The sequence below is a fragment of the Halichondria panicea genome, chromosome 9, assembly GCF_963675165.1.
Source record: "Halichondria panicea chromosome 9, odHalPani1.1, whole genome shotgun sequence".
Lineage (NCBI taxonomy): Eukaryota > Metazoa > Porifera > Demospongiae > Suberitida > Halichondriidae > Halichondria > Halichondria panicea.
The window spans coordinates 4,960,829-4,975,341 of record NC_087385.1 but is presented as its reverse complement, the minus strand read 5'-3'; the positions used below and the strand labels follow the sequence as shown (position 1 = coordinate 4,975,341).

General features: G+C 41.6%; 2 protein-coding genes and 1 long non-coding RNA gene across 5 annotated transcripts; all 3 read left to right on the top strand.

Moving 5' to 3' along the window:
• The first annotated feature begins 967 nt into the window (after positions 1-967).
• LOC135341458 (uncharacterized) lies at positions 968-2,406 on the top strand. 2 transcript variants are annotated; one of them, XR_010396566.1, is made up of 4 exons: positions 970-1,255; positions 1,338-1,932; positions 2,038-2,172; positions 2,262-2,406. It is a non-coding gene; the product is annotated as an uncharacterized LOC135341458 (long non-coding RNA). The 2 variants fall into 2 exon arrangements; XR_010396565.1 differs by having other exon boundaries at positions 968-1,255; positions 1,338-2,172.
• A 4,628-nt stretch (positions 2,407-7,034) lies between these two features.
• LOC135341430 (uncharacterized) lies at positions 7,035-7,956 on the top strand. Its single transcript, XM_064537983.1, has 2 exons — positions 7,035-7,388; positions 7,456-7,956. The coding sequence occupies exons 1-2, from the start codon at positions 7,167-7,169 to the stop codon at positions 7,816-7,818; spliced, it is 585 nt and encodes a 194-aa protein (XP_064394053.1). The 5' UTR covers positions 7,035-7,166; the 3' UTR covers positions 7,819-7,956.
• A 2,131-nt stretch (positions 7,957-10,087) lies between these two features.
• Positions 10,088-14,200, top strand: LOC135341429 (uncharacterized). Of its 2 annotated transcripts, XM_064537982.1 has the most exons (5): positions 10,088-10,396; positions 10,494-12,534; positions 12,766-12,841; positions 12,893-13,635; positions 13,716-14,200. In XM_064537982.1, the coding sequence occupies exons 1-2, from the start codon at positions 10,178-10,180 to the stop codon at positions 10,854-10,856; spliced, it is 582 nt and encodes a 193-aa protein (XP_064394052.1). In that variant the 5' UTR covers positions 10,088-10,177; the 3' UTR covers positions 10,857-12,534; positions 12,766-12,841; positions 12,893-13,635; positions 13,716-14,200. The 2 variants fall into 2 exon arrangements, with proteins under 2 accessions (XP_064394052.1, XP_064394051.1); XM_064537981.1 differs by having other exon boundaries at positions 10,494-12,841.
• The last annotated feature ends 313 nt before the right edge of the window (positions 14,201-14,513 follow it).

The following is a 14,513-nucleotide window of genomic DNA, read 5'->3' as shown; positions in this document are numbered from 1 at the left end:
CTATAACAATTTGCTGTTGTTCTATTAATCACCACAAACCCACCATCTTATGTTTCCATGGAAACATTTTTGGATATGTTGTAGTTCAGTCATTCATCTACACACGGGTATCAACACCATTTCTTAGAAATGCCCCAATCAAAAGATATTTACATTTAAGTACAACTACTCACACATTTGTGGTAATCTACTCTCTAGACTAAATGAACTGTATACATCATGATAGACATCCTCTGTACATTCACTTTCTCCCTGAATGAAGTCAGCTAGGTTATGGGTACAGCCATTCCCTGCTGGTAATGTGGTATATCCTTCTACCAATGAGTACCATTTCCAGACATGCATACAATCATAGATCTAGATGTTAATTAATGTTAAAAAGTTCAGCTGAGTGAGTTTCAAGATCATACAATATACCGCCTTGCCGTATGTAAAAATATTTCACACCTTATTTATGTAGCCAAACCACAGGGCCCGGCTTGCTCGAATTTCTCTTGTAAGCGTGAGAGGGAGAGAAGGTTCTCTCCCTCCCACGCTTTATACAAGAGAATTCGAGACTAAGGGCTTGCTTACTAGCTGCTTACCGTACCCTTCTATATATGGCTCATTAAAACAAATCCTTCCCTTTTCCATCGGAGGACCGCTTTTACATGTCAATAGCATAAACGGCATTCCCCTACTCGTATATATATATAGTAGCTACCATTACACATAGCTATAATTGAATAGTGGTCAGTTTCCGTAGTAACAAGCTCTGTATTACAAGTGAGGTAATGGTAGACTTATAGCATGGTAGATTTTATAGTAATGTAGAGATACGTATTATGCGTATCAGATCGATCCACCTGTAATGTGCAGAGCAGTAATAAGTTATACATCAGCCATGAATTAATTGTGAAAGTAGTGGGAAGACAATAAAAACATTCATTGTTTATGATGGCTACATGTACATGTAATGCATTTATATAGCTTCATTGCCCACCAAATCATGTGATGAATGCTAGAACTAGGGCTGCATCCTACTAGCATCAAGTATCAGCACAAAATGGAGACCAGGCCTCCTTTATATCAACAAGGTGTCCATCAAGTGGCCTCACCCACTGCCCCTGGATACCACCCATATCTGGGAAATGTTCAGCAGCTAGAAAACCGTGGCGAGAGAAATAATGATGACAACAATCAGCAGTCCGAGAATAACTCAGACATAATACTTCCAATAGACCCAGGAGATGTCCCACAACAAAAATATCTCAATGTAAGCTTTGGACCACCTGTATAACCATATATATACACGCTGAAATTCCCAACTACATCTATCTCAATACACATACACACAGCTTGAGTTTGATGCGGTCTTCCATGAGCACAAGAAGACAAGTTTGGCAAAGCCGTTGCATGACATCACCGAAATTGTCTACAAGTGGACGAAGCTCATCACCTATCACGCCTTTGTCTTTGTGATTGGTATTCCACTAATGATAGTTTATGCTCTGCTAAATGGCATAATGGCATTCCTCTACTCGTGGATTTGGAGCCCTGTTTTTCGTCTCTATATTTTCTGGATGGCAGCCATTATACCCCTGATCACCATGCCACTTGTGACTATCTACAGGCCTTTCGTAGATGTGACAGCTCGCTGCCTCAGCCAAATCCGTATGAAAGCAGCCCTCGATGGAAAAGGATTTGTTCAAAATGTATAATAGGGACTCTTTTTCTGTAATACTTTGAGACAGTCTTAACAATAATTATGAATACCATAAGCTATACAGATCTAGATGATGAATGTCTGATTTTAGAGAGTATAGCTCTAGGCAGTCTGAACAGAGAGCGTATCAGCATTAGAGGACTTACTCTCCTCAGTCTGGATCGGAAGAGATGCCACAGGAGGGGAGCCATGAGGAGACTCACAGTCGCTGTGCTCAGTATTACCAAGTACACCTGCATGGGAATAGTACTGCATTTAAACCGTGATTGAAAACTTTATTAGAATAATTATGGTCAAAGTGTTATATAGTGCAGTGAGTCTACCCACCACAGGCTTCGGTGCATCCCCAACAGAGGAACTAACCATAGCCAGTAATTACACATGCAAGCAGCGACTATGATAATTGGTAACAAGAGCATAACTCTGAGCCCTCCTACACAAGATAGCTCCACGACTATAAAAGCAAGGTAAGCTAGATAAACTAGCACTCTATAGCACCCTATCAAAATCAACCATGACTACTGAATCTGAGTCTGCCGTCTACCCTGATCCCCAGCCTCACAACTACGAGATTACGATTCCCATGACTACAAAGGAGACAGAAGTGCCTGAGGTGCCTGAGGTCCAGCACCACGACACTAACAGTATCAGAGATGATGAGTCAGAATTGGATGTAGTAGATCATAAGTCACCAAGAGATGTACCACCAACGATACCTCAATGTAAGTTTGCATTAAGTAGATGCGACACGTTACATTTCTAACACATTATTTGCAGCTTGAATTTGCTGCAACCTTCCACGAGCACAAGAATACTAGTTTGATCAAGCCAGTGCATGGAGTTCTCGGAATAATCTACAAGTGGATAAAGATCATCACCTATCATATCTTTGTCTTTGTGATTGGTATTCCACTAATGATAATCTGGGCTCTGCTAAATGGCATAATGGCATTCATCTACTCGTGGATTTGGAGCCCTACTCTCCGTATCACTATCTTCTGGATTGCAGCTGTACTACCCCTGATTACCATGCCACTGGTGACCATCTTCAGGCCTTTGATAGATGTGGCAGCTCGCTGCCTCAGCAAGATTCGTTGCAAAGCAGGCGTCGATGGAAAAGGATTTGTGCAGAATGCCGTGCAGAACGTCTAAGAATTACTCCAACTGACAATTAAAAAACTAACAATTAGGGTAGGTATATACATGTAGTATACTAGAATTAAGCTAGCAAAGAATCCTTTTTATAGCCATATATACATGTATACTGTTTATAGGTATTATACTTTCATATGTGAATGCTGTTGCAATGCTAGTGTGTGCAATGTGGTTAGGTACTACTATAAGGCACTGTAACTTACCTCTCTGGATACGATACCGAGTCTCCGCCCCCTGCTCGCCAGAACGAAGGAGAATTCACTCATCTGAGCCAGACTGAGGGAGAGAGTCCACGTACTGGGCTGACAGGGACCGAGGAACAGCCCCAGGACCCCCACCGTCAGCGAGAACTGTGTGTGTGTGTGTGTGCGTGTGTGTAGGGTAAGCAGTGGCGTAGCCAGGATTTTGGGAAGGGAAGGGCTCAAATCAGTTGAGCAGCCAGACCAGGCGCTGAACAACATGAAATTTTACCAAGGTCATCACTTATCCTCAGCAGTCAGCATGCGTATTAGATGGCCCTGCCCACATATATATTGAATGACATCATTCTAGTAACTATAGGCATGCAAAATAGATCGACAGATCAGTGATTCAAGCTAAGTTGGAGTTGATGGAGCACAAAAAGGGGGGGGGGGGCTCTAGCCCCGTCAGCCTCCCTCTGCCTACGCCACTGATAAGTGGCTATTAATGTTCTCATGGTGAAAGTATTTGAGGGCATTAAGGCATTATAATTTCTGTAGTTAAACATACATTTATATGTGTGGGTCTTTTAAACATTCAGGTTGAGCACATTAATTGGTTAAGCATCCACTTAGTTGTGTGGACACACCAATTAATTGCGTGGGGTGTGCCCACATCTCACAACTCCTCGGGGCTTACTTTGAGGAATATAATGAACAGTGTGACAGCACAAACAGTGATAAACTCCGACCTCAAGAATGTTGGGAATACATGGAATCCTATAGAAAACGAAATTTTAAGTCAATTCAGTATTAGTAATGCAGAGAGCGAGCCATGGTAAGCAGAAGGTGATAATGCCTAAATCAATACAACAGCAACACCAAGAACAACAAAACAGCTTTTAGGGTAAACAGACAACACAGAAATGCATGTATTAATTACACTGACCTAGAGATGCAAAAAAAACACTGCAAAAAGGTCTCTAAGTGGCTTCACCAACTTTCTGACCTACAAAAACAACACAGACAGCATCACATTACACCCAAAGTAAACATGTGCGTAGACTATGACCGGCATGTCTGTATTATTATAGTGACAAGAGAGCTATGCTATGAAACCGTACCCTGTTAGCACTGGCTCCCTGAGAGCTCACGGCCACACCAGCTAGGAAACCACCCAACTCCAGCGAGGCTCCCAACATCTCTGTAATCTAGTGGAGGATAATATCACATAATTATATAGAAATGTACTTCAAATCCACACTACAACAGTAGCTACACAACTGCACAGTATGAACCATACCGTATTTACTTGATTAAACGCCCACTGTAAAAGCTCTGTCTTTGTCAATAAACACCCATCTTAAATAATTACCCATGTGTGGGGCATGGCACTGTGGGTGGAGCTGAATTAGCACGTGGAACCAGTTGCAAGCATGGTAGCATCATAGATTGAAGAGTTAGAGGGATAGGAAACGGTTTGTATCTCGAGTAACATCCGCGCTACGGTGCGGTTTAATCGAGGCCATCACAGCAATATCTATTTCTACACTCAGTGCATAATAAACTACAAGTAACTGTGCTTAGTCCGTGCAACTCACTTATATTTCAAGGTCTATACCTATTGTAGTAGTCATAACCAGCACGCTTACACGTTACATGTTCCAATAGCTCTAAAACAGCCTTGGGAACATATAACTTTATTGGAAAGTCTCTTTTTACTGGGTGTGGTCAGTCATTAGCAAGTACTACACATGGCTCATGGACTAGGCGTGTTTTAAGTTGCTAAAGAGATTATGTCTCGAGGAAACACAGCTTTGGGAGTTACCCGGCAAAAGTGTGCTTAATAGCCTCGTTCATAGGGCGTAGCGCGGATAATTTTCGAGGCTCCACTGCAGATTCAATGTAAAATCATCACGTGCACCACTCCGTTTCCTATCCCTCTCTCTTCAATCTATGGTAGCATAGAATAATATATACTATTTATGATGGCAGAGAGAGAGATACCGACACAGAGGGAGGAACATCACTCCTACGACTTAAATTTAAGCTGAGAGCTGTGGCAGCAGCCAAAAAGAGCATAATAACTGTTGCTGTGCAAGAGTTTGGAGTAGACTTAACAATAAACGCCCGTTTCGAACAAACGCCCGTCTCGTTTAAACGCCCTCTCTACAGACTTCGATATGAAATAAACACCCGGGCGTTTAATCAAGTAAATACGGTACACACATCCATTTGCGACGAGTGTTGGTGCACTGTAAAACAATGTGCACAGTGGAAACACTCACCAGAAACAAAATAAAACATACAGCCAGAGAGCCAATGAGTAGATTGGCAGACTTGTTCAGAGTAGTCTCAAGAACCCTAAAGAGAAAGAAACAAGTCTAATTAATACCAGGAGCCTGATTACGGGGATCACGTTTTGTAAGTTGTTATGACCGCACTTCCATATATGCAGAGTCACTTAAGTGGTTGAATCCCTACACGTGTTATACACAATACAGGGCTGCGGTTTGCAAGCACTTAGTCGCTTCCATACAAGCTGTGCGGTTTCACCGGCAATTACGAAACGTGATCCCCGAGTATACGTTGAAGTTAGCCGCTCCTTATCTTATTTATGGGCTCCTGTTAATACTCAACTCACAAACTTTGCTCAGATCAAAATTTTACACTTCTCCACCAAACTCTGATTAATGCATACACATCCACAACCATACACACCCTGTACAGCGAGGCATAATAAAATGTTTGCAGAGGGAACACATGCTGTACACATACCGTATATGCTTGATCAGAGACCGCGGCTACTAAATGTTTCATTTTGCTGGCAGAGGAGCTAGGCTACAATTCGAGAAAGACCACTGTTCAAGAGCTAGCTCCAGCTAATTCAACAACTTTTAGTATGTCATCAAAAGTTTTTATCACCTGCATAAACTCAACTCTACCATGAGAAAGTCTTTGTGAAGCACTAACAAGCTTCCACCTAGCCTCCTTCACTAGCCTCCCCTGAAGAGAAGGCCTGCTACTAACTGCTTGCGCATGCGCAACATTATTGGATATTTGTTCCCGTAAAATGTCCTATAATACTGAATTTATCACGAAAATATTCTGACAAAGTATTGAAGTCATACACAGAGCTATTTAGCCAGCTAGCTAGCTAGCTAGAGACAAAGCTGTAGTTTTGTTGTACAGCTATGCACAACTATTTTCTTTCTGATAGAGCCAGTAGCAGTATAGTAGACTTTCACCAAAGTTAGTATTAGATGGGCGTGGCCTGTCCATTAGGCTATTGTCAGCTTTCACTCCCTTCAGACGATTGTCATCCACACTGTTGCAGGCTGTGGGTCTTTTGTTAGCATAGCAGGCTACGGGTAGCTATCAGCTCTTTCTCAGAGATGGGCTAGAAACCTTCAATCGAACTTTCTATCTACTTCCTTCAATCCACTTCCGTTCGTTGTGACGTCTTTGTTTTACTGAGCATACACGTTGTTATCCTGTGTTAGCCGGTATCTGGCTAATGGTTAGCGCATGCGCAAGCAGTCGATACCAGGCCCTCTCTTCGAGGAAGAGCGGCCTGGAATCGAGGCTAGCTTCCACCTAGCTGCTAGGCTAGCATTAATATGGCTGCCACGTGCAGAAATACTGGAGTCAAAGTTCACTGCTACCATTTGAGAGCGGCTACTAAACATTTCATTTTAGGATACTATTTGAGAGCGGCCTCTGATCGAGCATATACGGTAATTATTGCTCATTGTGGTCAAACATCAAAGGATTGTACTACTGCTGTAAATACAGTACATGCATGCATGGTCACATGCACATCAATTGAAACTACATGCTTGTATATGGCCTGTTATAATCACATGTTTTTATTAGACACAATTAGAACTACACCTATTGTGAATTAAGTAGTAAAACAAACAAGATTCATTGTTTTGTGTACAATAATGAACTGCACATTCCAGTAGATTCATTGTTGCATGCCCACCAAATCATGTGCAATGGGTGTGGAAATTTTTAAAACTAAGGGTTGCCATTCTGCAGAAACTTGTCATAGTTTGCAGCCATCAACTAACACTTCAACTGACTCTTCGTCTACTAGCATCAAGTACTGCACCTAGGTCTATATGACTGAAACGGAGACCAAGCTTCCCATGTATCAACAAGATGTCCATCAAGAAGCCTCACCCACTGCCCCGGCCGGATCATACCAGCCAAACGCTCAGCAGCTAGAGGTACAACACCATGACGAGAGAAACGATGATGACAACAATCCGCAGTCCAAGAATGACTCCGACATAATACTTCCAATAGACCCAGGAGATGTCCCACAACAAAAATACCTCAGTGTAAGCCATACCTATACCTATAATTATATTATTTTGGTGTTTTTATCTTGTTCTTATACACACACAGCTTGAGTTTGACGCGACCTTCCACGAGCACAAGAAGACCAGTTTGGTGAAGCCAATGCATGATATCCTCGGAATTGTCTACAAATGGACGAAGCTCATCACTTATCACGTCTTTGTGATTATCATTGGGATTCCATTAATGATAGTCTGGGCTCTGGTAAATGGCATAACAGCATTCACCTATTCGTGGCTTTGGAGTCCTGCTATGCGTATCACTATCTTCTGGATTGCAGCTACACTACCTCTGGTTACCATGCCACTGGTGACCATCTTCAGGCCTTTGACAGATGTGGCAGCTCGCTGCCTCAGTCAGATCCGTGTAAAAGCAGCCCTCGATGGAAAAGGATTTGTTCAAAATGTATAATGAGGACTTTTAATGTTACTAACGGTACTGTACACGCATCTTGTTATGTGATTGCCACAATTCCCTTCCTGTATCCTCTCAATTATAATGAGTTTTTTGTAGTATGTAGCTTTTATATGAGTTTTGCATTACTTTTCATTTCACATTTCTTTCGAAGTTACAACTGAGTCGATGGCCCTGATTTCTACTCGACTTGTAGTTGCTAGTTTCTAGTTTCTAGTTAGCATGCAATTGCTACAGTGGAACGGTCAACCCATAACGTCTATATAACTCTGAAGAGCAACCAACCTCAGCTCAAGTCCGGATTGAAACTAGACTACACTGAATGTAAAGCAACCTCTCAGGAACGGCCACCTTTCTACTCCATATAGCTCCAACATACACTTATATAGGATCGACTCATACATGTATTAAAATTGTAATCGAAACCTCCCAACTAACAACTCTCTAAAACGGACAAAAAAGGCTGTTCCCAATGGTTTTCGTTTTATGGAGGTTTGTTAGTGTAGCACGTACTCAACAGAGGTGGATCCAGTGGCTGGGATATATAGGGCACGCTTAATTGCGCGCCGAAAAATATCAGGAACACTCCCATTTAAATGCATAAGGTAAATGTTGATATAATGAGTCACCTAAGCTTAATTATAAATTTCTCTGGAGATAATCGTTGAAAAAAGTAAAATTTACGCCATAATACAATTAAGATATGGTGGATTATGAAAATCAGGTTATTTTTTCCAATTGTCACTTAAATAAATTTTACTAAATGCAAATTTTGGGGAACGATGGTATTATGGGTCACTAAAAAAAAGAGGTGTAGAGGCTTGTACTACAAGCATGAACTACCGTAGAAAGTATAAATTAATAATCAATTAATCAAATTACCACTAATTGACCACAACCATGCATTCTCAACAGCTTAAGGTAAATGTTGGTACAATGAGTCACCTAAATATGGTGATTATGAAAATCAGGTTATCTTTTTGAACTTTGGAAGCATTTTATCAAAGAGACCCATAATACCCCCTTACTAGGTATCTACATTAATTATGATGTCACAACAAAACACAAGTTCATTGAAAGTTGGCCGGCTGTACTGTACACATCATGGTAGACATCCTCTGTACATTCACTTTCTCTCTGAATGAAGTCAGCTAGGTTATGGGTACAGCCATTCCGTGCTGGTATATCCTTCTACCTTTTCCAGACATGCACACAATCAGATCTAGATGTTAATGTTAAAAAGTTCAGCGAGTTGCAAGATCATAGTGATACCATAATACCGCCTGTAAAAATTAATAATCTATTTCACACCTTGTACATGTATAGCCAAACCACATGGCCGGCCTGCTCTTGTAAGCGTGGGAGGGAGAGAAGGTTCTCTCCCTCCCACGCTTACAAGAGAACCGTGGAATTCGAGACTAAGGGCTTACTTACTAGCTCCTTACCCTACCTTCTATCTATATGGCTCATTAGAACGAATCCTTCCCTTTTCCATCGGAGGACCGCTTTTACATGTCAATGGCATAACGGCATTCCCCTACTCGTATATATATAGTAGCTACCATTACACATAGCCTAATTGGTCCCACCGAATAGTGGTCAAAATAGTTTAGTTTCCGTAGTAACAAGCTCTGTATTTCAAGTGAGGTGAAAAGATTAGATCTACAGTAATGTAGAGGTACGTATCAGATCGAACTCCACTTGTAATGTGCAGAGCAGTAATAAGTTATATACATCGGCCATTCATTAATTGTATAGTAAGAGAAAGTAGTGGGAAGACAATAAAAACATTCTATGCATAATTATGGCTATTAAATGCACAAGGAACATGTATTTAGATATTCATATTGCCCACCAAATCATGTGATGACAATTAGAACTAGGGCTGCATCTACTAGCATCAAGCAGCACGAAATGGAGACCAGGCCTCCTGTATATCAACAAGGTGTCCATCAAGTGGCCTCACCCACTGCCAACCCTAACCCCTAACCCTAACCCTAACCCTGGATATACCACCCATATCTGGGGAATGTGAAGTACCAACTGCAAACTGCCAACTGCCATGCAACTCTATATACTATAAAGCAACTGCATGCAAACTAGAAACTATATACATGTTTGAATATGAGTATATAGCACTCAGGGCCACGTATATATTACTTCTGAGGTAAAATAAAATTCATTGTTGGTACAATAATGATACACATGTGATGAGCTTCAGTAAATTCATTAATCATGTGATGAACTGCAATGGTTATAAAACTATGCTACTTTGGTCATTCTGCAGGCTGCATAGTTTGTAGCCAATCAACACCATTTCTTCTAGCATCAAGCACCTATAATAGATCTGACTGAAATGGAGACCAAGCTTCCCCTATATCAACAAGGTGTCCATCGAGAAACCTTACCCACTGCCCCCGGATCATATCAGCCATATGAGGCAGACATTGAGCAGCTAGAGGTACAACACCATGGCGAGAAAAATGATGATGACAACAATCAGCAGTCCAAGAATGACTCAGACATAATACTTCCAATTGACCCAGGAGATGTCCCACAACAAAAATACCTCAGTGTAAGCCATAGCACTGCAATCCCCGATACCTATATTATGGTGCATGCATGTTATTCTTGTTATTAGCTACTCACCATGCATGGATACACACATGCAGCTTGAGTTTGATGCGGCCTTCCACGAGCACAAGAAGACCAGTTTGGTGAAGCCAATGCACAATATCCTCGGAATTGTCTACAAATGGACGAAGCTCATCACTTATCACGTCTTTGTGATTATCATTGGGATTCCACTAATGATAGTCTGGGCTCTGGTAAATGGCATAACGGCATTCACCTACTCGTGGCTTTGGAGTCCTGCTATGCGTATCACTATCTTCTGGATTGCAGCTACACTACCTCTGGTTACCATGCCACTGGTGACCATCTTCAGGCCTTTGACAGATGTGGCAGCTCGCTGCCTCAGTCAGATCTATGTAAAAGCAGCCCTCGATGGAAAAGGATTTGTTCAAAATGTATAATGAGGACTTTTAATGTTACTAACGGTATACTGTACACGCATCTTGTTATGTGATTGCCACAATTCCCTTCCTGATCCTCTCAATTATAATGAGTTTTTTGTAGTATGTAGCTTTTATATGAGTTTTGCATTACTTTTCTTTCGAAGTTACAACTGAGTCGATGGCCCTGACTTCTACTCAACTCGTAGTTGCTAGTTTCTAGTTAGCATGCAATTGCTACAGTGGAACCTCCATAACGTCTATAACTCTGAAGAGCAACCAACCTCAGCTCAAGTCCGGATTGAAACTAGACTACACTGAATGTAAAGCAACCTCTCAGGAACGGCCACCTTTCTACTCCGTTACTATATAGCTCCAAGATACACTTATAGGATCGACTCATACATGTATTAAAATTGTAATTGAAACCTCCCAACTAACAACTCTCTAAAACGGACAAAAAAGGCTATTCCCAATGGTTTCCGTTTTATGGAGGTTTGTTAGTGTAGCACGTACTCAACAGAGGTGGATCCAGTGGCTGGAATAGTGCGCGCTTAATTGCGCGCCGAAAAATGTCAGGAACACGCCCATTTAAATGCATAATTTTATGATGTCACAAAACAATCATGCATTGGCCGGCTGTACATCATGGTAGACATCCTCTGTACATTCACTTTCTCTCTGAATGAAGTCAGCTAGGTTATGGGTACAGCCATTCCGTGCTGGTATATCCTTCTACCTTTTCCAGACATGCACACAATCAGAAAATACTAGATCTAGAGCCGGTTAATGTTAAAAAGTTCAGCGAGTTGCAAGACCATACAATATACCTACAATATACCGCCTGCATGTGCTGTATGTAAAAATTAATAAACACCTTGTACCTGTAGCCAAACCACAGGGCCGGCTTGCTCGAATTTCTCTTGTAAGCGTGGGAGGGAGAGAAGGTTCTCTCCCTCCCACGCTTACAAGAGAACCGTGGAATTCGAGACTAAGGGCTTGCTTACTAGCTCCTTACCGTGCCTTCTATCTATATGGCTCATTAGAACAAATCCTTCCCTTTTCCATCGGAGGACCGCTTTTACATGTCAATGGCATAACGGCATTCCCCTACTCGTATATATATAGTAGCTACCATTACACATAGCCATAATTGGTTCCACCGAATAGTGGCAAAATAGTTCAGTTTCCATAGTAACTGAACAAGCTCTGTATGTCAAGTGAGGTGAAAAGATTAATGGTAGATTTTAGAGTAATGTAGAGGTACGTATCAGATCGAACTCCATCTGTAATGTGCAGAGCAGTAATAAGTTATACATCGGCCATGCATTAGTAAGAGAAAGTAGTGGGAAGACAATAAAAACATTCATTGTTTATGTATGGCTATTTAATGCACAAGGAACTAGCCTCGATCCCAGGCCGAGTTTTCGCTTTTATAACGGTTAGGCGAACAACTGGGCCTGGTACTAGTTGTCTGCGCATGCGTCAATCGTTCGTCAGATTCTGACGAATGGATATTCTCGTTCACTTTCGTGACATTTATATTCGTGTACTATCGTGTACTAGAAGTCAGTTCCCGTTTTATCATTATTGGAATCGATTGGAATGGCTCTTAGCTGAAGCTTCTCTCTTCTCTGAAGCTTATTCTGAAGACTGAACAACAAGGGAAGAGGTATAAAGCTTTGTCAAGCTTGTTAAGGTCAGATATTTTTGTGTGGGCCCTATGGCCGGCTATGCTATCAAGTCTTGTTCATGTTTGGCAAGAATGTAGGTAGACTATAGTTTCATCATTAATATGGTGGATCAAGTGAAGAGTGTGAGCTAGAGAACTTGGTGCTGCCATCATCAGCTCGTCGACAATGACACTATAACCGAGAAATTTAATATGTATAGATCTACACGTATTTAAAATGTCTACTTCTCTGTACAGGAGCAATGGCTAATATCCAGCTATCCCAACAGTGCTCCTCTTGGCTATACTAACGGACGAGACTGGACAGTTTGAGGTAAGGGTTTAACCGTCTTTGGTTTCTTTTAATATTGTCCTATACTCACAGACACAGGACTGGAGTATGACCTGCTCATTCGAGCGTTGCTGGGTAGCTCAGAGACATCAAGAGAATCTACGTTTTCTCAAGCAATGAGTTACGAGTTGGGGCCTAGAATCAGAGAAGTCCAGCAGCCTGCTAAATCTTTTTGAAACGTAATTTGAAGGCATTCAATCATCCTGAAGTTGCCCTGGGTCACTGTAATTGTGCTGCAGCACAACTGGCAACTCCCCAGGCCTTTGTGAAGCAGCTCCCTATGTGCATCTTTTGTGTACTCACTCTGTGCATTTTCTGTGTACAAATTTCTATTATTGATTTATTAAATATTTTTGCCGACCACAAATATACAATGAAAATTTGACGCATGCGCAGACAACTAGTACCAGGCCCAGTTGTTCGCCTAACCGTTATAAAAGCGAAAACTCGGCCTGGGATCGAGGCTAACAAGGAACATGTATTTATATAGCTTCATTGCCCACCAAATCATGTGATGACAATTAGAACTAGGGCTGCATCTACTAGCATCAAGCATTAAGCACGAAATGGAGACCAGGCCTCCTGTATATCAACAAGGTGTCCATCAAGTGGCCTCACCCACTGCCCCTGGATACCACCCATATCTGGGAAATGTTCAGCAGCTAGAAAACCGTGGCGAGGGAAATAATGATGACAACAATCAGCAGTCCGAGAATGACTCAGACATAATACTTCCAATAGACCCAGGAGATGTCCCACAACAAAAATATCTCAATGTAAGCTTTGGACCACCTGTATAACCATATATACACGCTGAAATTCCCAACTACATCTATCTCAATACACATACACACAGCTCGAGTTTGATGCGGTCTTCCATGAGCACAAGAAGACTAGTTTGGCAAAGCCGTTGCATGACATCACCGAAATTGTCTACAAGTGGACAAAGCTCATCACCTATCACGCCTTTGTCTTTGTGATTGGTATTCCACTAATGATAGTTTATGCTCTGCTAAATGGTTTCACAGCATTCCTCTACTCGTGGATTTGGAGCCCTGTTTTTCGTCTCTATATTTTCTGGATGGCAGCCATTATACCCCTGATCACCATGCCACTTGTGACTATCTACAGGCCTTTCATAGATGTGGCAGCTCGCTGCCTCAGCCAAATCCGTATGAAAGCAGCCCTCGATGGAAAAGGATTTGTTCAAAATGTATAATAGGGACTCTTTTTCTGTATAAATCAATAATACTTTGAGACAGTCTTAAACAATAATTATGAATACCGTATATCTTCTAATTTATCGGACAGCAATAAATAATTATTTTGGAAATTGTATAATTGGAACAGATTTTTATAGAGCATGCGAAGTGTCCGGATTAATCTACGGTCTACATCCTGTTGAATGTGCTGGTTTAGCTTGATTGCCCGCCCTCTAGGGCTAAGCTTGAAGAGTATTGGAGGAAAGCTGAGCACTAGACTCAAATACACAACATCATGCAAGGCACAAAAGCCTAGCCTCGAGTCACGACTTATTTTAAAGCGGCTGAGCCTCGAGGCTAGTTAAACGTCACACTACCCTGACTGACTGAGAATCGCACTGCTAGCATGTTAAGCATTAGCTAACTCAGTCGGTCAATAACGTCTATTTTTT